Source organism: Mesoplodon densirostris, chromosome 7 (assembly GCF_025265405.1).
Source record: "Mesoplodon densirostris isolate mMesDen1 chromosome 7, mMesDen1 primary haplotype, whole genome shotgun sequence".
Classification (NCBI taxonomy): Eukaryota; Metazoa; Chordata; class Mammalia; order Artiodactyla; family Ziphiidae; genus Mesoplodon; species Mesoplodon densirostris.
This window is the reverse complement of record NC_082667.1, coordinates 65,421,309-65,446,072: the sequence shown is the minus strand read 5'-3', so window position 1 is coordinate 65,446,072 and position 24,764 is coordinate 65,421,309. Positions and strand designations below refer to the sequence as shown.

General features: G+C 41.6%; 1 protein-coding gene across 1 annotated transcript in view; it reads right to left on the bottom strand.

Moving 5' to 3' along the window:
• The window catches only part of SWAP70 (switching B cell complex subunit SWAP70), an 81,310-nt gene extending 56,919 nt beyond the window's left edge, over nt 1-24,391 (bottom strand). The window contains exons 1-2 of the mRNA XM_060104433.1: nt 24,216-24,391; nt 416-556 (exon numbers count right to left, since the gene is read on the bottom strand). Of these exons, the coding sequence (XP_059960416.1) occupies nt 416-556; nt 24,216-24,314 (240 nt within the window). The 5' untranslated portion in view covers nt 24,315-24,391. The remainder of the gene's footprint in view (nt 1-415; nt 557-24,215) is intronic.
• Nucleotides 24,392-24,764: the final 373 nt, after the last annotated feature.

Genomic DNA, 24,764 nt, shown 5'->3' with positions numbered 1-24,764 from the left:
GTGGCACCCGAAAAAGTCTAGGATGAAAGTTTTGCTGTATGATATCTATAAAGATAATTAACATCACATTTTACCCCATCATATCCATGCTTTAACAATCATTGCCAGTACATGTGGAACCAGAATTTAAAAAGAAAAAACAGCTCCCTAAGAGAAGACAGGTACAGGTTAATACAGAATACTTAATTTCCAAAAAAGAGCCAAGTCGTAAAAATATCGAACGAAGTTTTAGAAGATACTGGAGAAGAGAGAGAAATAGGAGTACTGTCAGTCTCATTCTTTCTTTCCTTTCTGATTTATCTCGTGATGCTTCACACCTAAACTCCTTAGTGAACTCACCAACAAGGGGCTATGGGGCCCACTTGAAATGTGCAATCTGAACAATGCTGTAAGCAGGAAGAGATTAGAGTCATACCTTTTCCAAAATGAACTTGTTTAAATATGGCATGTAGCCCTGATTGGAGACAGGCCCCTCATCATCATCCCGGAAGTGCTCTTCAAGGGCAACAGGGTCATGTGGAACCTTCAGCACTGTGCACAGGTTATGGGAAAGGACCTAAGGGAGAAAGAGGGTAGTTTAGAGGCATCCACTAACCAGCACATGGCACCTTCACTGTCCGAACACAGCTGGCTGCTCCCTGTCCTGGGGAGAGAAAGATGAAGAATAAATTGCCAGCTGCCAGCTCCCCACCTGTTACCCATAGTGTCTCATTGCCTCCCCAGGTTTGGTCCACTTCAAACAAGTCTCTCTTACATGCCCTACAATGAGCCAGGCTCCATGCAATATCTGTGACTACCAGACTCCTTGTAGTCTTTTATTAATTGGCCCAAGTTAGAAAGAAAAAGGGGGGAAAGAGCAAGAGAATGTGTTTAAAATTAAACTTCTCCTAAGTAGAGCAGTCAGTGAAGTAGAGCTGTAAGAGAAAGAACCTGGTTCTGAACAGCTGCAGCTGGGGGTTCTGGACGAGGTGGCTGACCTGGGCCCAGCCACAACCTCTCTGGGCTTCAGTTCTCTCCTTTGTTCAATATAAAGGGCCAAGTTAATATACAAATATACCAGATATTAATTAGTAATCTCTAAGCATCCAAACATCTCTAAAATTCTATGATGCTAGGCTAAGTTTTCAGGATGAGTATAAAAGAGTATAAATATAAAAAGAGAAAGAAATCAAGGGCCCGATTTAGAAATACATGAAAAATCAAGAGCAAAAAAATCTTAGAGGAGTCACCAAAATGGTTGAAAATATTCTGTCAAAAATCTGCATCCTGGGGCTTCCCTGGTGGCGCAGTGGTTGAGAGTCCGCCTGCCGATGCAGGGGACACGGGTTCGTGCCCCAGTCCGGGAAGGTCCCACATGCCGCGGAGCAGCTGGGCCCGTGAGCCATGGCTGCTGAGCCTGCACATCCGGAGCCTGTGCTCCGCAAGGGGAGAGGCCACAACAGTGAGAGGCCCGCATACTGCAAAAAAAAAAAAAAAAAAAAAAAAAAAAATCTGCATCCTGGTCTTGCATAATCGAAGTGCACACTTTAACATTCAGGTAGTTGAGTTAGCAGTCTGGGCTCTTTCAGTACTACTCTTGTTTCTTATTAAATGAAAATCTAAATATAAAACTTAAATCCCTTCCATTCCATTTGTGCATTCTAAACAGGTCAAATTACATAGCTAAGGCCATGCTGCCTCTAACACAGAATCTTATTAGATGTTAAATCCCAGGTTAAAATCTTCCCTATTTGTCTTAGCCCTACCCATTTAATCGCTTAAGGAGCCAAATTCACCTCAATTAATACTTTCAATTCCATAAAGCAAGTTACTTTTTTCTGCATACACATATTTCGTTAGAATTTTTTAAGATTAAAAAAATTAACCTATAAAAAAAATTTGCGTATCTTCTTTCTACATTTGCTTTGTTTCTCAAAACTTCATTTATGTGGAGATCCTTTTCTACATGCTCTACTGGTTTTAAGGAAGTAAGTAAAGTAAAGGAAGTAAACTCACAAATGGTTATAAATGAAGTAATGAAGACTTCTATCAGCCCCTACAAAGCAGGCTGTTTTTCTCAAGTAAAACTTCTATTTGCCAGTAGTAGAGCACATGAAAAGGGCATGGTGGAGCTTTTACTGAATCTAGCACCACAGTCAGCAAAATCCTAAATAGACATTTCCTTTCTCTATTTACCTAATAAAACCTATAATTATCTACCTCCAAAAAGGTTTTGTGAGGATCAACTTCAGGAATGTAAGGAGCTTAAAAACTGCAATATACCATGGAAATATAGAGAAATAAAGAGCATACTCCTCATATAAGGCTCAACGGTCATTCAAATTTTAAAATTATTTGGGACTTTACTCAAGTAAAAATTCCCAACCACAGGTTAACCTATGGTACGTTCATAAAACGTTAAGAACAGTGAGGAACTCACGGGTAGTGATACGTAAAGATCTACAAGATAACTTAAGTGAAAAAAGCAATGTACCTAAGACTACATATAGTGTGTTATCTTTTGTGTAAGAGGAAAAGGAAGAAAAAATAAGATACTCTAGAAGGATATATAAGAAACGAGTAACCATGGGGAGAAAACTAGTATGACTGCAGACCAGGAGCAAAAGCAGATTTCTCACTGTATCTCCCTTTTCATTAAGTTTAGGAAAAAATTTTCCCTATTCAAAAAACATAAAAACTATTTTAAAAATTACACACACACACACGCACATGTATATATACACAAATACACACACACACACACATACACACACAGACATATATACACACACATATATATACACACGCACACACACACACACACACTTTTCTTAATGGCCAGCTTAAGCCCATACAGCTAAATCTACTTATCTTCGAACTCTACACTTTTTCTTCTACATTAACTTACTCCCTAGAGATTAGGTATAAAAGGAAGACATATTCCACAGCAATGTACCATGACTAATGGATGAATAAGATGTAAGGGCAATAAATGAGCTCAGAAAGAATAGTGTGTGCTACAGTGACTTCACAGACTAAGTGACATGTAACCTAGGCCTTGAAATAAAAAGAGCTTTTGGATAGGAAAAGGGCAATTGGAAAGCTTTCCAGTAGAGAAATAACATGAGAAAAGTAACTGATTAATGCAAAATCCTCAGGGTACAAAAAGCAGACACCAATCTCTCTCACACCCATCCCTTTCTTTGCCTTTGGGTTTCACAGATCCTCCAACTAAAGCCCTGGCAGGGGCCTTAGATACCATATTGTCATCCTTCTCATCTTATAGATGGTGAGTACTGGCTCAAAGAGATTAAATTTGTTATTCTTGACTAAGGTTACTTAGGAGAACTGAGACTAGAAGTCAGGTTTTGTAATTGCTGGTCCAACACTCTCTAGTAACGAGGAACATTATGTTTCTAGTTTTCTAAAGTCAACAACATCTTTGCGTAGCTGCTTTAGTTCAACCAGTGATCCCACTGAAGGTTTAGATTTAAACTCTAGACTTCAGCCTTGGACAATTAAATACAGGGATAACTAAATCCAGTGATAACTTTCTCAACCACCTTCATTTAGTTAAGCAAACTGTGAGGGAGGCAGCAGGTTATAGTAAAGGGCCCTGGAGGAGGAGACCTCAGTACCAGCCCTATTCGTGTGGTCTGTTCCTGTACAGTGGTTTGCCATTTACCCTTTTTAAATATTAGCATATTTTGCTACTTACTCGCTTAGTCTCAGTATCCTCACTGCAAAAGGAAGAGTTGGTGACTTGTCTCTAAAAATAATGTTTTTAAAAGCTCAATCCTTAACTATCAACCCAAACTCATTTCATGAACTCAACAGAAAGAACTATAATTTAGATCAGAAATTCGGCTTTTTTCATTGTTAGTAAGGCCTAGAACTGGGAAGTCTTCTTCAAACAAAATAACAAACTGAATAATAGATAAGTGGAAAAGTTTTATAACTAAAAGAAAAAAAAATGTGCCATCTTTTTTTTTTTTTTTTTTTTTTTTTTTTTTGCGGTACGCAGGCCTCTCACTGTTGTGGCCTCTCCTGTTGCGGAGTACAGGCTCTGGACGCGCAGGCTCAGCGGCCACGGCTCACGGGCCCAGCCGCTGCGCGGCATGTGGGATCTTCCCGGACCGGGGCACAAACCCGTGTCCCCTGCATCGGCAGGTGGACTCTCAACCACTGCGCCACCAGGGAAGCCCTGTGCCATCTTTTAAACTTTAAAAAAATTTTATCAGTAATTTTTTTAAAGCCTAGACAGTATCTCAAGTTTTTTTTTAAGTAAAAAGTAATTGTATTTTTAAAAATACAGTAATTTAAATTGTATTGTAAAATTGTATTGTAAAATTGTAAAAGTAATTGTATTTAAAAAAATACAGTAAAAAAAAAAGTAATTGTATTTAAAAAAACTAATTCTTGAAGGCCAGAATATAAACTAATAACAAGAAGTAAAATCTCCATAAGCTTAAACAGCAGTTTATGCTTTTTAGAGTAGACTCACATCATCCATTAGTTGGTTTTAGTCTCACCCGTGGAAAGTAGATGGTATTGCTGCTTTACAGATGAAGAGGCTGAGTGAGAGACAAGGAGATGACCCCAGATGACAGAGTTTTATGTGCCGTGAAACTAGGTCTAGAACCCAAACCTTATACTTTGGTGCCCTTTCCCTGCCCTGCCACATTCCCTCTCCTCCTGGAAAAACAGAGAGCCCTGCCTATACAAAAGTGACATGCATGCTGTGGCCATGCATGCATGTTATTGCTAAGGTGCAGTGATGGACTGGTGCCCACCCGGTCAGTTCTCCAGCACCCAGCAACATGGCTGGAGCTATTCAGCGGAGCCAACTTAAATCCAGTGGTGAAGAACACATCCGTCTAGGAATCTGGGACCACTCTCTCTCTGGAAGCCCTCATCTCTCAGCACCCGACTTTGGGGGAAACTGTTCCAAGAGGTACTAGCCTCCCCTCCAGATGCGGAAGCTGGAAAACAGATGAGGACAAAAGCAATCAAGAGGAAATAGGACTACAAGTTCTTGATTTGTAAAAGGACTGCCCCTGAATCACTCTAATCAGTGTTTGCAAGTTTTTTGAGAAAGCTGAATTTATCCTACTTCAAATGCCTGCTCCTCCAAAGGCCATTCTTCCAACGCCCACATAATTGCTAAGCAACTTTGCTCTCAGGCCCCGATCTGAAGAATAAACTATTGTTACTACAATAAAAGATCCATATCCATGCCAGACCCTCATCTGTCCAGTTCCTTCATAGCTGTCTGCTAGTGCCTCTGCAGGGCCTCCGCTGACAAGACATGACTAATTAACTGCTCGTGTGGTCTGTTCCTTTTCAGCGGTTTGCCATTTACCCTTTTTAAGCATTTTGCTCCAACTATTGTGAAAAGATATCAAGGATGATGAATGACTAAACAGTATTTTAACACACATGAGAACCTAATGCTTACCCTCCTCCCTCCCAAAGATGTAGAGATTACAAAGGTTCTCTGAAATGAGCCCCCCAGTCACAGACTGTTTCCCTTTACAGGATGTGCGTAATGGGCAAAATTCAACACTGAAAAAAAGGGGGGTAGGGATCTCTATTCCGACAAGCTTATCTGAACCGACACAATTACAGAACTATAATTCATAATGGGCAACCTTTTTTTTTTAATGTGAAAATTCCTGTCTGATTTATAAAATTTCAAGCTCAGGGCGAATTACCAGAAAACTCTTCCTAACAGAATGACCAACTTCCTACCAGTGCTATGCCCTGCCTTAAGAGCATTGTCTTAATAGAAGTCCCGCCCCTTACCACAAGGACTCATTTTCCCTTTCCCGACAATAACTTTTCATCCTGCTTGTCACTGCTTAAGGCCTGCTTGCTTTCTCTTAAATTATCTTTATCATACTCAGCCTCAGAAATCTCAATCGTCTCTGACTCAGTCCCTGAATGCAATCAATCACCATCCTAGACACTTTTACCAAATTTATCTTCAAGGGCTGCTGACCTCACATTATCACCTTGTCTGAAACTCATCAAAAGCCTACAGAAGTAAAAACCAAAGAGGTATCTGAGCTCCGTATTTAAGTCACTTGGCAAGCCAGCCGCACTTTACATTTGTAGCCTTATTTTTTCCCACCCCTCTGCACCAACTGTACAAATCTAGTCAAACAAGCTTACTCACAGCACCCCAAACAAACCCTGTATCACTCCCCTGCCCCCTCCAGGCCTCTGCTCTAATCACCCCTACACGTCCATTTCTACCTAACATAACTGCCATCCCTTTCTGAAGCCTCCACCACCCAAAATCAAGATGGTCTGCCCCACTCTGCATTTCCCAAGCACTCTATTTCTTATCTTACACTACCACACATGATTTTCTCTCCCACAGGACTGTAAATTTCTGAAAGGCCCATGTCTTACCTACCCTTGCATCCCCACAGCATTTAACATGCTACTCAGAATGCAGAAGGCTTTCAATAAATGCTGAACAAATTCTTTCTAAAAATTCTCTTTTCACAGTAAAACCGTAATCCTTTAACAATGACAATGCTCTTAGGAAATAGCCTACTGCTATCTCCTTATTTCATTGATAAAAAGACTGAGGCCTGAGACTCGCCTAAGTCACAAACTGATTAGTGACAAATCAGAAACAAGAACCCAGGTCTCCTAACTGCCTGTCCCACAATCATGCCCTGTACTGGAAACATTCTCTTTTGCCTAGTCACATCCTTCAAGACTGGGTTATTCTTCATAAACTCTAGGAAACCTTCACCGCCCCGTCTGTCCACTGAACTCCTATTCAGCACTTAACGTGAATTCTGTTTCACATACCAGAAATATCTCAAATACCTAACTGCAGCTCAGTAAGGGAGGAAACCCTGCCTAATGTTGTTCTTCCGTATCCTTTATGGTGACTAGCAGAGGGTTAAGGGAGGACTCAGTGGGAACATAACACTTATGGACACATTAAGGAAGGATATCTAACTCAAAACCATCTGTCGTGATATGTCCACGAACGTATACCATTGAACTACAGTATATGCCACTGGATTACATCCTACATAGACTACCTTTAATAAGTTATCTTGGATAATTCACTAAGTTAGCCCTCTTCAGAAATCAGAAAGAAAATATTGGTAAATTTGACCACATAAAAATTCGTAAATTTCCCTTTAAAAAGAGACACTATAGGGCTTCCCTGGTGGCGCAGTGGTTGAGAGTCCGCCTGCCGATGCAGGGGACACGGGTTCGTGCCCCGGTCCGGGAAGATCCCACATGCCGCGGAGCAGCTGGGCCCGTGAGCCATGGCCCCTGAGCCTGCGCATCCGGAGCATGTGCTCCACAACGGGAGAGGCCACAGAAAAAAAAAGAGACACTATAAACAAACAAAAAAGGCTAATAGCTCCAACATTCAAATTACTCCTAGAAATTATTAAGTAAAAGGTGAACACCCAATTTTAAAAATGGGCCACAGGGGCTTCCCTGGTGGCGCAGTGGTTGAGAGTCCGCCTGCCGATGCAGGGGACACAGGTTCGTGCCCCAGTCCGGAAGGATCCCACATGCCGCGGAGCAGCTGGGCCCGTGAGCCATGGCCACTGAGCCTGCGCGTCCGGAGCCTGTGCTCTGCAACGGGAGAGGCCACAACAGTGAGAGGCCCGCGTACCACCAAAAAAAAAAAAAAAAGGACCACAGACACGAATAGAAAATTCACAAAAGAAGCTAATGACTAATAAGTATAGGAAAAGATGCTTAACTTCACTAGTGATCAACATAATGCAAACTAAAAGAGCTACTACTTTTTGCCTGAAACACAACACCTGGTGTTTGAGCAGACACAGGGGAGTAAAAATTGCCAACACCCAACACTGGAGAAGGTATAGAGCAGGTTTTCTCTGTCACTGCTGACATTTTAGGCCAGATAATTCTTTGCTGGGGAGCAGGGGGAGGTGTCCTATGCATTGTAGGAAGTTTAGCATCCCTGGCTGAAAACATCAAAACACCTCAAATATCTGTGAATAATAAAGTAGTTAAACAAAGCATAACTCATCAACACAATGAAATAGCTCATAGCCATAAAGGATGATGCTGTCTGTATCTATGTGCACTGACATGGAAACATGACCCTAACACTGTTTAAGAAAATAGGCTACAAAAGCTTATGAAATAGGATCCTATTTATATAAAAGGATATATATGTATGAGTATATGCACACGTGTGCATGCATGTGTATACATGTAGGAAGCAAGGGAGATAGAGGGAGAGAGAGGGAGGAAGGATGGTGAGCAAAAGATGTTAGAAAATCACTGCAAAGGTAACTGCCTCTGCCTTTGGTGGTAGAATTTCGGGTGCTTTTGCCTTTGTCTCTATACTTTTTTTTTTTTAAGATTTGTTTTATATTTATTTATTTTTGGCTGCATCGGGTCTTAGCTGCAGCACATGGGATCTTCATTGAGGCATGCGGGGTATTTTGTTGTGGTGCCCAGGCTTCTCTCTAGTTGTGGCGGTGGGTTTTCTCTTCTCTAGTTGTGGCGCGCAGGCTCCAGGGCACCTGGGCTCTGTAGTTTGCGGCACGCAGGTTCTCTAGTTGAGGCACATGAGTTGTAGCACACAGGCTTAGTTGCCCCGCGGCATGTGGGACCATAGTTCCCTGACCAGGGATTAATCCCACGTCCCCTGCATTGTAAGGCGGATTCTTTACCACTGGACCACCAGGGAAGTCCCTGTCTCTATACTTTAAAGTAGGGGTTCCCAACCCCCAGGCCATGGACCAGTACCAGTCCACGGCCTGTTAGAAACCAGGCTGCACAGCAGGAGGTAAGCAGCAAGGGAGCAAGCAAAGCTTCATCTGTTGCTCCCCATAGCTCCCCATCGCTCACATTACTGCCTGAACCATACCCCCCTGACGCCCCCATTCCGTGGAAAAATTGTCTTCCATGAGACCGGTCCCTAGTGCCAAAAAGGTTGGGGACCTCTGCCTTAAAGTATTGTTTGAATATTCTATGTTCTACCTTTATAATCAGAAAAAGTGAAGCTTTTATATTTATGTAAAATTTTTAAATTAATTTTTAAAATTAATTTTATTAGTGCTCTCTATCTGGGGTTTCAGCTAGAGAGCACCAATAATATTAAAAAATATGAAGAGATCATTGTAGGACTATAAAGTTGCTGAAATTAACTCACTTGAGTCATTCACAAAGAACTATGCTTTGCCATGCCTCTTGAAGAAGCCACACTATGGGCAACAAAGTCTCCTGATCTGGGCAGCCTCCTTAGATTCCAGCCTCCCACTGGATCACAGCATAAACAAATGTCTTTAAGAAGGTAAATCAGGGACTTCCCTGGTGGTCCAGTAGGTAAGACTCCACACTCCCAATGCAGGGGACCCGGGTTCGATCCCTGGCCAGGGAACTAGATCCCACATGCATGCCACAAATAAGATTTGCATGCTACAACTAAGGAGCCCGCCTGCCACAACTAAGACCCAGAGCAACCAAATAAATAAATAAATATTTTTTTTAAAAAAAAGGATCCTGCGTGCCATAACAAAGACCTAGAACAGCCTAAATAAATAAATATTTTTTAAAAGGAAGATAAATCATGTATAAGAAGATTTAACTCCAGTAAGCTTCTGTTTCTATCTCTCCCACTACTCTGTAAGCTCCTTAAAGAGAAGATCTTTATTGTATCTTTCCTGCAATATCAAAACCTAATAAAGTGGGCCTCCCTGGTGGCGCAGTGGTTAAGAGTCCGCCTGCCGATGCAGGGGATACGGGTTCGTGCCCCGGTCTGGGAGGATCCCATATGCCGCGGAGCGGCTGGGCCCGTGAGCCATGGCCGCTGGGCCTGCGCATCCGGAGCCTGTGCTCCGCAACGGGAGAGGCCACAACAGTGAGAGGCCCGCATACCGCAAAAAGAAAAAAAAAAAAAAAAAAAAAACCTAATAAAGTGCCTAGGGTAGAGTGCCTGATGTCAACAAATGTTTACTAAATGAGTCCCATGTAAGAATTTTATTTTTTTGTTTTGTTTTGTTGTTGTTTAGTTTCATTTAGTTTGCTTCTCTATCACCTTTATTTAGATGTGGGTCTTTTAATGTATTTCACTATACTACCAGTATATTCTTTCCAGGAAGAATTTTTGTTTAATTGGAATCTCTAATTCAGGTCATTTTTGAAGTAAAAAAACAATACTTCCATTAGTTATTAGCACTGCCAGAACTAGCAGGCATTACTCATCTGACCTGAGATCTAGTAAAGCAGTCCAATTTCTAAAAATTCCACTAAAGATTTTTGAGGAAAGGACTCAAGAGGAATTAACAGTGTATGAGAGAGAAGTCTAGAGCAGAAGACAGAGAAATTAGATAGTTCAATTTAGTACACTCTTCTCCAAGAGGAGATCTGAAGCCACAGTGTACACCCAAGGTGATGATAAAGATCACAAACCTGAGGTTTACCTCTGCTGCCCCATCCTCTCACCACTCTGTCCCCTTGTCCCCTTCTAGTCACTATAATATGGCTTCTTTCTATCCCTATCAATGTCATGAAATTGCTTTTTCAAAAAGATTCTGTGGTAGACACAGAGCTGCACCACTCAAGAAAGGAACTGCTGCCCTGCTACAACGACTGTGGTTAGCTGAGAGCCTCTAGTTATTAGTATTTTCGGGGTCCACCTCAGCCAATGACTGAGCAAGCTGGTGACACCATTTCTCCCCAGGGTGGACATCCTCTAACAGGCCATCTTTGCTCCAGAGCTCCTGGTTTTGTTAAGTCTGTATCATGATTTGACAGCTCCTTTTCCCAATCCTGTTTCCTCTCTCTTTTCCCATAAGCGTTTCTTCCCAATAACCCTTTTGCACTCCCAACTCTGTCTCAGCATCTGTTTCCTGGAGAACCCAACCTGGGATAGATACCTTTTAAACAATTCACTCTCCCAAGTCTCTGGCACTGAGCAGTCTGGATCATCCTCTCAAGACTTTCTTTGGTCCCATGATATACTATTTTCTAAATTTCTCAAAGAACTTACTCTACCTTGGTCTACCTTTATGGGGTCACCTCCCTTACACTTCATTCTCCCAATCTGGACATTTCTCTGACCTAACTCCTCCAATCTTCACCACAGACTAGGTAGGTTCCCTTCCTCTGTGTTTCCCAGCGCTGTGTACTTTATATCACATTTGAATTGTCGGTTTGCTGATCTATATGACTCACAAGACTTCAAGCTCCATGAGGGTAGGGAGCATATCGGTTTTGATTCCCACTGCCACCATCCCAGTCTAGCACGCATCAACTTTCATAGAAGTCCCCCACTTGGTCTCCCCATCTCCAGCCTCTCCCCTCATGTCAACACACCCACATTGTTAGAATAATCTCAAAACTCTACCTTTGTCATATATCTACCCCCAAAATACTAATAACTTCCTCTCTTTACAGGATCAGTTCTAAACTACTCATTCTAACATAGTCAACAAATACATATTAATCATGTATTCTGTACGAGAACGAAATCATCTAAAATATAACCCCGTCTCCCTTTAAATCCTAATTTTCCACCATGCCTCAAATCAAACACTACTCCACACAGAGTATTTCCTTACTGCTCACAAATACTCCAAGTTTTAGCTCCTGCTCTTATCCACAATGCCACCATCATACCTGTCATCTTTCTGTGACTATACTGGACAAGATTTGCCCCATTCCCTCCAAAAGCTGCTGACATTCCATCTCCTCCATGAAACGTTTCTTTGTCTACAACTGTCTGCATCTTTTTTTTTTTACAGATTTATTTAATTAATTTATTTATTTTTGGCTGAGTTGGGTCTTCGTTGCTGTGCGTGGGCTTTCTCTAGGTGCACAAGCCGGGGCTACTCTTCATTGCGGTGTGTGGGCTTCTCAGTGTGGTGGCTTCTCTTGTTGCGGAGCAGGGGCTCTAGGTGCACGGGCTTCAGTAGTTGCAGCACGCGGGCTCAGTAGCTGTGGCACACGGGCTTAGTTGCTCCATGTGGGATCTTCCCGGACCAGTGCTCGAACCCATGTCCCTTGTGTTGGCAAGCAGATTCTTACCCACTGCGCCACCAGGGAAGCCCCTAAAACTGTCTGCATCTTTTTCTCTATTTCTTTTAAACTTCTACAGCAGCTCCATCTGACAGAAATATGCAAACTACATATGGAATTAAAATTTTTTAATAGCCACATTTTTAAAACATAAAAAGAAACAGGTAGGGCTTCCCTGGTGGCGCAGTGGTTGAGAGTCCGCCTGCCGATGCAGGGGACACGGGTTCGTGCCCCGGTCCAGGAGGATCCCTCATGCCGTGGAGCGGCTGGGCCCGTGAGCCATGGCCGCTGAGCCTGCGCGTCCGGAGCCTGTGCTCCACGACGGGAGAGGCCACAACAGTGAGAGGCCCGCATACAGCAAAAAGAAAAAAAAAAAAGAAACAGGTAAAATTAATTTTACTAATGTATCCAAAATATTATAACCACAACACATAATCAATATTTTTAAAAGAGATATCCTATGTTATTTTCTTGTACTAAGTCTCTGAAATCCTGTGTATATTTTATATTTACAGCACATCTCAATTCAGACTAGCTACTTTTTCTTTTTTTCTTTTTTTTTTAATATTTATTTATTTGGTGGCTCCAGGTCTTAGTTGCAGCAGGCGGGTGTTGTGGCATGCGAACTCTTAGTTGCAGCATGCATGTGGGATCTAGTTTCCTGACCAGGGATGGAACCCAAGCCCCCTGCATTGGGTGCACAAAGTCTTATCTACTGGGCCACCAGGGAAATCCCATGGACTAGCTACTTTTCAATGCTCAATAGCCAGATGTGGTTAATGGCTAATGTACTGGACAGCCTGGCCTACAGCCCTCATTTTCCACACTTTCTAGAACTTGCTTATACGTTATCTTGTTGTAGTCATTTCATGTATTATCTTCTTTACTAAACTGCACACTCCTCAAGGTAAGGGACAATGCTGTATATTTTTCACTTCCCCAGAGTCCCTAGCAAAAGGTACAGATTAAAACCTTCAAATTTATATACTGTTTTGTAGATCAATTTTATTCAACATCAGTGTTTGGTAAGAAACAGTTGGCTAGTAAATGTTCTGTTGTAACACATAGAGGTTGTGAGCTCCATCTATTCAAGCAAGTATATTATTAAAATGTCTTATTATTCCCATTTAACAGAGAGTCCTAAATACAATAAGCAAAGCAAATTCCCCAAAGTCACCCCGGTGAAGAACTTCAGAATTCCAACCTAGTTCGATCTAACAGCCTGGTGTCCCATTATCTAACAGCATTTTCTCCAATCATCACTGAAGGAAGTCACTGAGAGTTAAGTCAGCTGCCTACCAGCTCCTGCTCTCAACTCCAATGTAACAGCATCTGCCTGAGACATACAACACCCTATGAATGAAAAGCACTGATGAGGAATAGACTGGGAGTTTGGGGTTGGTAGATGCAAACTATTACATTTAGAATGAATAAACAAGGTCCTAATGTATACCACATGTATAGCAATATCCTGTGATAAACCATAATGGAAAAGAATATAAAAAAAGAATGTATGTATGTGTATAACTGAGTCACTTTGCTGTAGAGCAGAGATTGGCAAAACACTGTAAATCAACTATACTTCAATTAAAAAAAAAAAAAAAGAACTGATGGAGATGTGCTGCCTGGTAATGCAGGTAGTGCTCCATCCTCCCAGAGGTGCCTACCCAGTGAAATATAATACCTTCGACATTGTCCATCTGACAGAACAACTTTTATCCTAACTGCTGTCACTTCTGGTTGGTAAGCCATTGTGGCTGTAAAGCTAAATATTCCTAAGGAAGCAAAGGGTAAAGAAGGCATAGAAGAACCTTGAGACGAAAAAACTAATTTTTCTGACATTGTAGAAATCTCTTCCTAACTGTAAGATCTCCTTATATGAAATGTGACTATATGCAGATTTACTCCCAAATACCTTTCTACAATTAAAAATTAATTTCTGAAAACTGCAGTTTCAAGTAGACACAGATTTTGGGTTTAAAAAAAGTAATCTGAAGGTAGAATGAGAAGAAGGAAATAAAGCAGAAAGCAGAGGAGAAAAATAGATTTATGAAATGAAGCCTTGGGAAACATAATTGAAGCTGAGGCAAAGACTAACTTAGACTTATGTTGCAGGATTCAGATTCCAATGTGTTAATAATCATTGAAGGGATTACAATAACCCTCGCGGGGGGGGGGGGGGGATGGGGAATGAGAGGGCAAACTGAATAAGTGAGAAAAGGTTATTCAAAGCCTCTTCCGTCTCTAGCTTCCAGTTACTATGTACCTCTGGGACTGCAGTAAGACCCCAGAGGAAATACAAAATGGGGACCAGGAAGGTTAAGAGCCTCTGAGTCATAAGATTAGAAATGCACTGGCTATTAAGATGTAAGGCCACACACACAAAAGTGCCTCTTGGATTGCGTATTATCCTCAATAAAGCAAAAGTTTACATATATTTCAAAAAAACAAAAACTTCCAGTCTATCTTACCAAAAAGTTTCTAGCAAGTAAGAAACGGAAAAAGGAAATAACCCAGAATCCATTATTACCATTTTAAGATTTTTAAATGTCTCTTACATGCTCTTTATTTGGAGAGCTGTCTTTACTGTTTCATTTTGGTGAGATACAAAAAATATTTACAAAGACTTTCACAGGTTCGCTTCTGGGTCATGCTCTGGTTCTCTAAATGGGTTTTTTTTTAAATTAGATTTTTAGAACAGAAACAACTTTAACCACAGGGGTTAACGAAACATAACACTAAAGATTAGGGAGGGAATACTATACATGCCAAGTTCACAAGAATTAACCAAATCTTTTACATTGTGTTTCACACAATAAAAGCCCTTTACTGCAACTTGCTTCCTTTATATTTTCAACAGACCACTGGCCTGGCTCAATTACTTTTGTAACTAGCAAGATTAAAAATTTTTGAAGCTAAATGCCTACATGGGAACAGAACACATGACATTATTCACAAGATACGTAAATCAACTGCAGGGCAAAAATTAAAGAACATTTAACTGAAAATCTATCATTGAGAAATGAATAAAGATTCAAACTACTCATGTTGTTCCTCAATTTTTTTTCATTTACATCCTCACTAGTTGTGAGCTCTTTTACTTCAAAAGGGCACAATTTAAAACAAAACAAAACCCTGCATTTCTAAAAACAACAGGATAAGAGTGCAGAGCCAATAAACTTATTCAGGACATTTCCAGCACTGACATGTAATTCACACTGCAACCATAATTGTAAAGTAAAATTATAACAGACGATGGAAAACTATCACTAGATTTTGCCATATTTAAGAAGACAACACTAACTATAACAATAAGAGTACTAATTTTAAGGTACTTTTTTATTGAAGTATAGTTGATTTACAATGTTCTGTTAGTTTCAGGTGTACAACAAAGTAATTCAGTTATATATATACAGATATATATTCTTTTCCAGGTTCTTCTCCCTTATAAGTTATTACAAAATATTGAATATACTATACGTATTATGTATAGTAGTGTGCATATGTTAATCCCAACCTCCTAACTTATCCTTCCCTCCTCCTTTCCCTTTTGATAACCACAAGTTTGTTTTCTATGTCTGTGGGTCTGTTTCTGTTTTGTAAATACGTTCATTTGTATTTTTTTTAAGGTTCCACATATAAGTGATATACGATATTTGTCTTTCTCTGTCTGGCTTACTTCATTTAGTATGATAATCTCTAGGTCCATCCATGTTGCTGCAAATGGCACTATTTCATTCTTTTTTATGGCTGAGTAATATTCCAGTGTGTGTGTGTGTGTGTGTGTGTGTGTGTGTGTGTGTGTGTGTGTACACACTACATCTTCTTTATTCATTCGTCAGTCAATGGGCATTGTAAACAGTGCTGCAACAAACACTGGGATGCATGTACCTCTTTGAATTACAGTTTTCTCCAGATATATGCCCAGGAGTGGGATTGCTGGATCATATGGCAATTTTATTTTTAGTTTTTTAAGGAATCTCCATACTGTTCTCCAAGTGGCTGCACCAACTTACATTCCCATCAACAGTGTAGGAGAGTTCAATTTTAAGATACATTTTGATTTCTGGAAGGAATACAAAAAAAAACTAGTAACAATGGTTACCTCAGGGGCAGGTAACTAGTGTGGGCCAGGGGTTGGAGGAAACTTACTTTTCACTTTTGTAAATGCCTTTTAGTACATTATGAATTTTATACCATATGTAAATATGAACTATTCAAAAAGTTTCTTTTTGATGTACATTTGTTTAAATGATAGGCTTCACCTTTTCAACTTCTTGGAATTGCATGTATTTCTAAGTAACACTGGAGATTTAGTATCTTTCTGCAAGACCATCAAAATTCTAAATAATTTGAAGATAATTTTTAAACAGCAATGGAGAAGAAAATAATTGTTGCTTCTCCTTCAAACAATATGTCCAATACCTATTTCCCTTATGACTTTTGCAAACTTACATAGCCTAAAAGTAACAATGTCTGTTTCAGATGGCATATTAATAAAGTTTACTAAAATATGGAATCCACACATAAATGTCCCTCATTAAAAAAAAAAAGACAAAAGAAGGGCACAAACATCAAAACCAAGGGAAAAATTGGTGAAAAAAAGTTCAATAATGTTTACTCAGCCACCTACATGTATGTAGCACCTTCCTATAGATATAAACAAAAGTTTCCATCAAAATTTCTCCCAGGAGCTTCCCTGGTGGCGCAGTGGTTGAGAGTCCGCCTGCCGATGCAGGGGACACGGGTTCGTGCCCCGGTCCGGGAAGATCCCACATGCCGCGGAGCGGCTGGGCCGTGAGCCATGGCCGCTGAGCCTGTGCGTCCAGAGCCTGTGCTCCGCAACGGGAGAGGCCACGGCAGTGAGAAGCCCGCATACCACAAAAAACAAAAACAAACAAACAAACAAAAAGAATGTGTTTCTGAAGATTTCTCTCCCACCATAAGCCCATTGCTATCTACTTCAGCAGCTGAAAAGTAGATCTCCACACAATTAGAACAAGCTTAACTTAAAACAATAACTTAGTTTAGTATCCCTCTGTATTCTGGCCTGAAAAATAGTGACAGCAAATCAATGACAATTAAAATAATGAGTTGCAGGCTTCCCTGGTGGCACAGTGGTTAAGAATCCGCCTGCCAATGCAGGGGACATGGGTTTGAGCCCTGGCCCGGATTAACTAAGCCCATGTGCCACAACTACTAAGCCTGTGCTCTAGAACCCACATGCCACAACTACTGAGCCCGCGTGCCACAACTACTGAAGCCCATGCACCTAGAGCTCGTGCTCCACAATAAGAGAGGCCACTGCAATGAGAAGCCTGCGCACCTCAACAAAGAGTAGTCCCTGCTCGCCGCAACCAGAGAAAAGCCCACGTGCAGCAATGAAGACACCACACAGCCAAAAATAAAAATAAATAAAATAAATAACATCATTAAAAAAAAATGAGTTGCCTTCTAAAAATCCAATTACAGATTAAGCTAATAGAGCTGATGACTGCTAGAGGGGTGCACAGGCTGACTGTGCGGGTGGAGACCTATACAGCTACAACTCAGGTAGGGAGCCAGAAATGCCACAACTGGAGCCAAAGAGACAGAGGTCCCCTGGAGAGGGTACACAAATTGCCAGGAGAAAGCTCAAGGAAATCACAGGGAATGTGGGAGGAAGAGGGAGAAAGAATCAAGGTAAGGAAAGTGAGGCAGAGTTGGTTCCCTATTTGTTGGAGGGCATGGAGGTGAGAAGGGGTGTTCTTTAATGAAGATCAAGATATTGACCTGCAGTGACCTCATGCCCAGCTGTTTTAACAAGAAACGTCACTGTGGCTAGAGCAGGGGTCCCCAACCCCCAGGCCGCAGACTAGTACCTGTCCACAGCCTGTTAGGAACTGGCCGCACAGCAGGAAGTGAGCAGCACACAAGCGAAGCTTCATCTGCCATTCCCATCGCTCCCCACTGTTTGCATTACCACCTGAACCATACCCTGCCGCTGCCCTGTGGAAATACTGTCTTCCACAAAACCAGTCCCTACTGCCAAAAAGGTTGGGGGCTGCTGGACTAGAGGACAACCCAACATCTGCTTCTATAGTAGCTTATGTAAGTCACAAGTAGTTTTTAAATTCTGTGCTCTGTATTTTTATCTTATTGCTAAGTTTAATGAAAATCTATGTTTGCCTCAACAAATATCTTTTATTTTTAATAAATTTTTTTGGCTGCGTTGGGTCTTTGTTGCTGCACACGGGCTTTCTCTAGTTGCGGCGAGCGGGGGCTACTCTTTGTTGCAGTGTGCAGGCTTCTCATTGCAGTGGCTTCTCTTGTTGTGGAGCACGGGCTCTAGGTGCACGGGCTTCAGTATTTGTGGCATGCGGGCTCAGTAGTTGTGGCTCACGGGCTCTAGAGCGCAGGCTCAGAAGTTGCGGCTCTCGGGCTTAGTTGCTCCATGGCATGCAGGATCTTCCCAGGGATCAAACCTGTGTCCCCTGCATTGGCAGGCGGATTCTTAACCACTGCACCACCAGGTAAGTCCCAACAAATATCTTTCTTACGTTAATTTTTTCTTTGTATTTTAAGTTTCAAAATTTATACAGATGGAAATTTTTGTTTTACTCAAAAATATGCTATTACTCTTCAATAAGTGGTGCTGGGAAAACTGGACAGCTATATGTAAAAGAATGAAATTAGAACACTCCCTAACACCATACACAAAAATAAACTCCAAATGGATTAAAGACCTAAATGTAAGGCCAGATACTATAAAACTCTTAGAGGAAAACATAGGCAGAACGCTCTATGACATAAATCACAGCAAGATCCTTTTTGACCCACCTCCTAGAGAAATGGAAATAAAAACAAAAATAAACAAATGGGACCTAATGAAACTTAAAAGCTTTTGCAAAGCAAAGGAAACCATAAACAAGATGAAAAGACAACCCTCAGAATGGGAGAAAATATTTGTAAATGAAGCAACTGACGAAGGCTTAATCTCCTTTAATATGAGCTGCGCAATATCAAAAAAACAAAAAACCCACTCCAAAAATGGGTGGAAGACCTAAACAGACATTTCCCCAAAGAAGATATACAGATTGCCAACAAACACATGAAAGGATGCTCAACATCACTAATCACTAGAGAAATGCAAATCAACACTACAATGAGGTATCACCTCATACCGGTCAGAATGGCCATCATCAAAAAGTCTACAAACAATAAATGCTGGAGAAGGTGTGGAGAAAAGGAAACCCTCTTGCACTGTTGGTGGGAATGTAAATTGATACAGCCACTATGGAGAACAGTATGGAGGTTCCTTAAACTAAAAATAGAACTACCATTCAACCTAGTAATCCCACTACTGGGGATATACCCTGAGAAAACCATAATTCAAAAAGAGTCATGTACCACAATGTTCATTGCAGCTCTATTTACAATAGCCAGGACATGGAAGCAACCTAAGTGTCCATAGACAGATGAATGGATAAAGAAGATGTGGCACATATATACAATGGAATATTACTCAGCCATAAAAAGGAACAATATTGAGTTATTTGTAGTGAGGTGGATGGACCTACAGACTGTCATACAGAATGCAGTAAGTCAGAAAGAGAAAAACAAATACCTTAGGCTAACACATATATATGGAATCTAAAAAAAAAAAAAAAAAAAAAGGTTCTGAAGAACCTAGGGGCAGGACAGGAATAAAAACGCAGACGTAGAGAATGGACTTGAGGACACGGGGAGGGGGAAGGGTAAGCTGGGACGAAGTGAGAGAGTGGCATGGACATATATACACTACCAAATGTAAAACAGATAGCTAGTAGGAAGCAGCCGCGTAGCACAGGGAGATCAGCTCAGTGTTTTGTGACCACCTAGAGGGGTGGGATAGGGAGGGTGGGAGGGAGACGCAAGAGGGAGGGAGATATGGGGATATATGTATACGTATAGCTGATTCACTTTGTTATACAGCAGAAACTAACACACCATTGTAAAGCAATTATACTCCAATAAAGATGTTTTTAAAAATGCTATTAGTTAATAATAAAATTTAGGTATAAAAAATAAGCTTTTTGACTTGTGGTTGCCAAGTGGAAGGGGAGGTGAGAGAGGGATGGATTGGGAGTTTGGGATTAGCAGATGCAAACTATTATATATAGAATGGATAAACAACGAGGTCCTACTGTACAGCACAGGGAACTATATTCAATATCCTGTGATAAACCATAATAGAAAATAATATGAAAAAGAATGTATATATGTATAACTGAATCACTTTGCTATACAGCAGAAATTAACACAACACTCTAAATCAACTATACTTCAATAAAGTAAATTTTCAAAATTAAAAAAAAAAATTTTTTAATAAGCTTTTGGGGGACTTCCCTGGTGGCACAATGGTTCAGAATCCGCCTGCCAATGCAGGTGACAAGGGTTCGAGCCCTGGTCCAGGAAGATCCCACATGCCCTGGAACAACTAAGCCCGGGCGCCAAAACTACTGAGCCTGCGCTCTAGAGCCCGCAAGCCACAACTGCTGAAGCCCGTGCGCCTAGAGCCCGTGCTCCGCAACGAGAGAAGCCACCGCAATAAGAAGCCCTCGCACTGCAAGGAAAACCCAACACAGCCAAAAGAAAAATAGTAAGATTTTTGTACTAAACTGGGGGCCCTCAAGGAAAATATTTACTAATTATAGCAGTGACCCAAACACATTTATCTAAATGAGTACTGTACTGCAAAGAAATCTCCCTAAAAGTCAAAAATAAATTTATTCCCAAGATGATGCCAATACTCCAAACTTTCACAACTTCTCTTCACAAAAGAAGAAATAATATAGTTTATGAGCTACGGCAGGGAAGAATCAATATCATTACAATCTCCAAAATATATGTACATAATAATAATAAATTAACTCTCAAAGATAACAGTCGATGTTTTCCTTGAAAATCTCTTCTTCCTCAGCACCAGTGTTGCCCCAAAGTGGTTCTTATATCCCATTTCTGGTCCCCTGGCTTCCATTCTTCCTCTTACCACCTACTCTAGCCATTTCCCAAGGCCACTGTTGAACCTCTTCTCTCCTTTTTCCAAGCTTCAACTACCAAGATCCTGTACCAACAGCCCCACACTTACCCAAGGACATCATCTCCAGCTAAATATCCATCCATCAAAAACTCTTTCTTATACATACACACAAACACACTCATATCCTACACTCCAATCAAAATAAGTTACACAGAAGTCCCTATAAATGCCTGATTAATTCCTGTGGCCTGCAGTAGTTCATAGGGATCCCTTAGAGCTAAAAGCAGTCAATAAATACCCATTGAAAGAATGAATGAATGAATGAGTGAATAGGATGGGCTTAATCCTCCCCCCATTTCCACATAATCACATTCTAGTTTCTTCAGAGGCAATTTCAAAGCTTTTTCATGAAGTAATTCCACCAGTAAAAAGTACTGGTCTCTTCCTCTAAAATCTCATGGGCTCTTATCCTCTATCATATTCATCATGGGCTCTTATCTTCTATCACATTCAACATCTTCCTCTCCATAGTATTCCTGTACTTCTTATCTCTACCACCAGATCTTACATTTTTTAAGGATAGGGTAATTGCCTAAGTAATATAATCTATATATATACACAGAACGACAGAGAGAGACTTCTCTAAAGGTTGCCTATTCTTTTAGTTTGCCTACCAACATTTAAACTCTTTGAGGCAAAAATTCCTATGTTTCTTTTTCCCCCACCTTCACTATCATATCACCCTTAGAATTAGACACAGTATCTAATACATGAAGTGTCACCACCCACGTCAAAAACTGTGAAGGTAATTCAAAAAGACAAGTATCCAAAGTATTTTAGAATGCCCATACAGTTTTCCAAAGCGATAAATTTTAACCTCACTTTGGGTATGCAATTTTTAGTCTGCTATTTAATAAATCAATTGTATGATATTTCCTCCAAGGAGATATTAACTCTTAAGAGCCTAAAAATACGGATCTTTTTATGAAATTAGCATGGTACCTTACACAAAGTATATGCAAAAGGTTATTTATGAACAAATGAATGAATGAGCAAATTAAGGCAAAAACTCTATTCCTAGCCAATGGATCAATGAACGTCAAACTTTAGAGTCAAAACTCCAAAAAGGAGAGAACTAAATAGAAACTTTTTAATATTTCCAATTCCAGAAACACTGGCAAGATGAACAGAACTCAATCAATCCCCAAATCTCTCAGTTAAGCAAACAAAGAGACAAAATACAACTGCACATTTGCATTATCAACATCCTGTGGGTAAAAGCTATGCACTAGGATTTAATACTTCCTGCCAAGCCTGCAGTCAAGAATCCTCTGGACACTTTTTCCATAAGCAGCCACAAAGACAAATTTGAATGGTGTACAACAAAAGTAATAGAAAATATTTCGTTGATGCCATCAATTGGAAGAGAAAAAAATGAAAAAATCGTGAAAACAAAACAAACATAAATCAAATAGTCAAATGGTAACCCAAAATCGAACATCATAATTAAATGTAATTGGTCTAAACACACCAATTAAAAGATTGTCAGAATGGATTAAAAAAAAGAACAAGACCCAACTACATGCCATCTACAAGAAGCTCACTTTAAACATAGTGGTATAGGTAAATTAAAAGTAAAAACAGTGAAGAGTAAAATGCAACTTTATTCATAATCACCAAAAAATGTAAATAACACAAATGTTCTTCAAGGGTGAATGGATTAACTATGGTACATCCATACAATGGAATATTGCTTAGCAATAAAAAGAATTATTGATACACAACAACATAGGTGAATCTCTAAGGCATTATGCTGAGCAAAAGAAGTCACTGTCAAAAGGTTACATACTGTATGACTCCATTTTTATGACACTGTAGAAGAGACAAAACTATAGCAATTAAGAACAGATCACTGATTGCCAGCAGTTGAGGAAGAGGGGGGCAGCATGAGGGAACTTTTGGGGATGATGGACTGATGGAACCCTGATTTTGGTAGTAGTTATACAAATCTATATATGTTAAAACTCAGAACCATCCACCAAAATAGTCAATTTTACTCTGTTAATTTAAAAAATAAAGTCAAATAAAGATTAAATGGATGATCTCTATGAATCCTTCCAGACTATGTTTTTATGAATGAGAAAAAAAAGAAAAGGGTAAAAGGAAAACAGGCAGAATGCTAAGTCCTACTGGCATAAAAGCCACTAGTCATAAGAACCTCCTGATTACTGCACAAAATATACAAAGCAAACTCAATCTTCAGAAATTCACTCCCAGAAGAGGCTAAGAAAACCAGACATTCAGATCCAAAATGTGTATATTTTTAAACGCCTATGAATGGCTCTTCTTGTCTGTTTCCATATTTTACACTTTCAAGAAGCTGCCAATTTCTCCTGGCTAAATGCCACTTACCCTGCTTGGGGTTACTCAATTTACAAGCATTCCTTTATTTATACCTTATACGCTCATTTAATGATGGGGTCTTTGGCAGTCACAATAAAGACTCTGCAAAAGCACTTGCTTTTGCAAAGTGCCAGATAAGAGCTCCTCACCCGGAAACTAAGGTCCCTGCGGCACAGGGCACACCCTCGATTCGTTCCAGACCTGAGGACGCTAGGTCTTCCTCCCTAGTAGGAAAGGGTACCCCACCGCCAAAGCGCCCCAAAACTGGAGGCCGCTGCGGGCCGGGCTCTGGGGCACTTCACTCTTCTCAGAACTGCCTGGTTGCCTAGAGGGCATTTGGCCGTTTTGAGAACTGCCCCGGTGCGGAGCGTGCCCCTTAGAGGGCTCTAACCAGTCACCTTGGGCAAGTCCCTTCCTCTCCCAGAGCAGGGAGGAAACTTTGGATAGGTTTCCTAAGGGAGCTTCCCACCGCCCTCTCCAAGTCAAACTTTCTGGGCCTCCCGCGCCAACAGAGAGACCAGTTCGCCCCTCAGAGCCCCCCACCCTTGCTCACCACGAGCCCCGAGGGAACTAACGCACCGGTCCGAGCGCGAGGCCCGAAAGCAAGAGGGAGGCGAAAAATGCCAAATCCCGGTCTCCGCTCCCTCCACCCCGAGCAGGCCGCTCGGCCGCATTCCGGTCCGCCATTCCTTATGGTCACCACCCGCCTGCCCGCTTCCACCCGGTGGTAGTAGAGCACGCGACGGGGAGGGGAGAGTGCGGGCCCGCGGTAGGCGGGTGCGCCCACCTTGAGCTGGGACTTGGAGACCTTGCCGCTGTGGTCCAGGTCGAGCGCGGTGAAAGCATGCCAGATGGCCTTGAGCAGCTCGTCCTTCAAGCCGCCCATGGCCGCGGCCCTGATACCCCGGCTGCCGCGACTGTCCTGCCAGCCGCTCGGCGCGTCTGACGCCCCTGGGCCTCTGCCGCCACCGCCCGCCGCGCTGTCACCTGACAGCGGCAGACCCCGCCCCCGCCGGGCCCCGCCCACTCGGCGCCCGCGGGGAACCGCGCTGTGCAGCTGGAGCGCTGGGTCCGGTGGCCTGCCTCTCCCAGCCGGTGGGGACGCCCGGCGTTTTTTCCCGGCTAGAACGGCAAGCGCCACCACGCATCCCCCTAGTGCTCCCAAGACCAGCTCGGGCCATTTTCGGTGCTCGCATGCCCCCCAAACAAGGGCCCCTATCCCGAGAAAAAATATGAGAGTCCAGCGTCCCACAGTGAAAAATGGAGCCCTGCTCCTGACCCGGGGACGGGGTCACTGTCTAAAGAGGCCAGACAAGATCCCCAAAAGTCCCCGGTC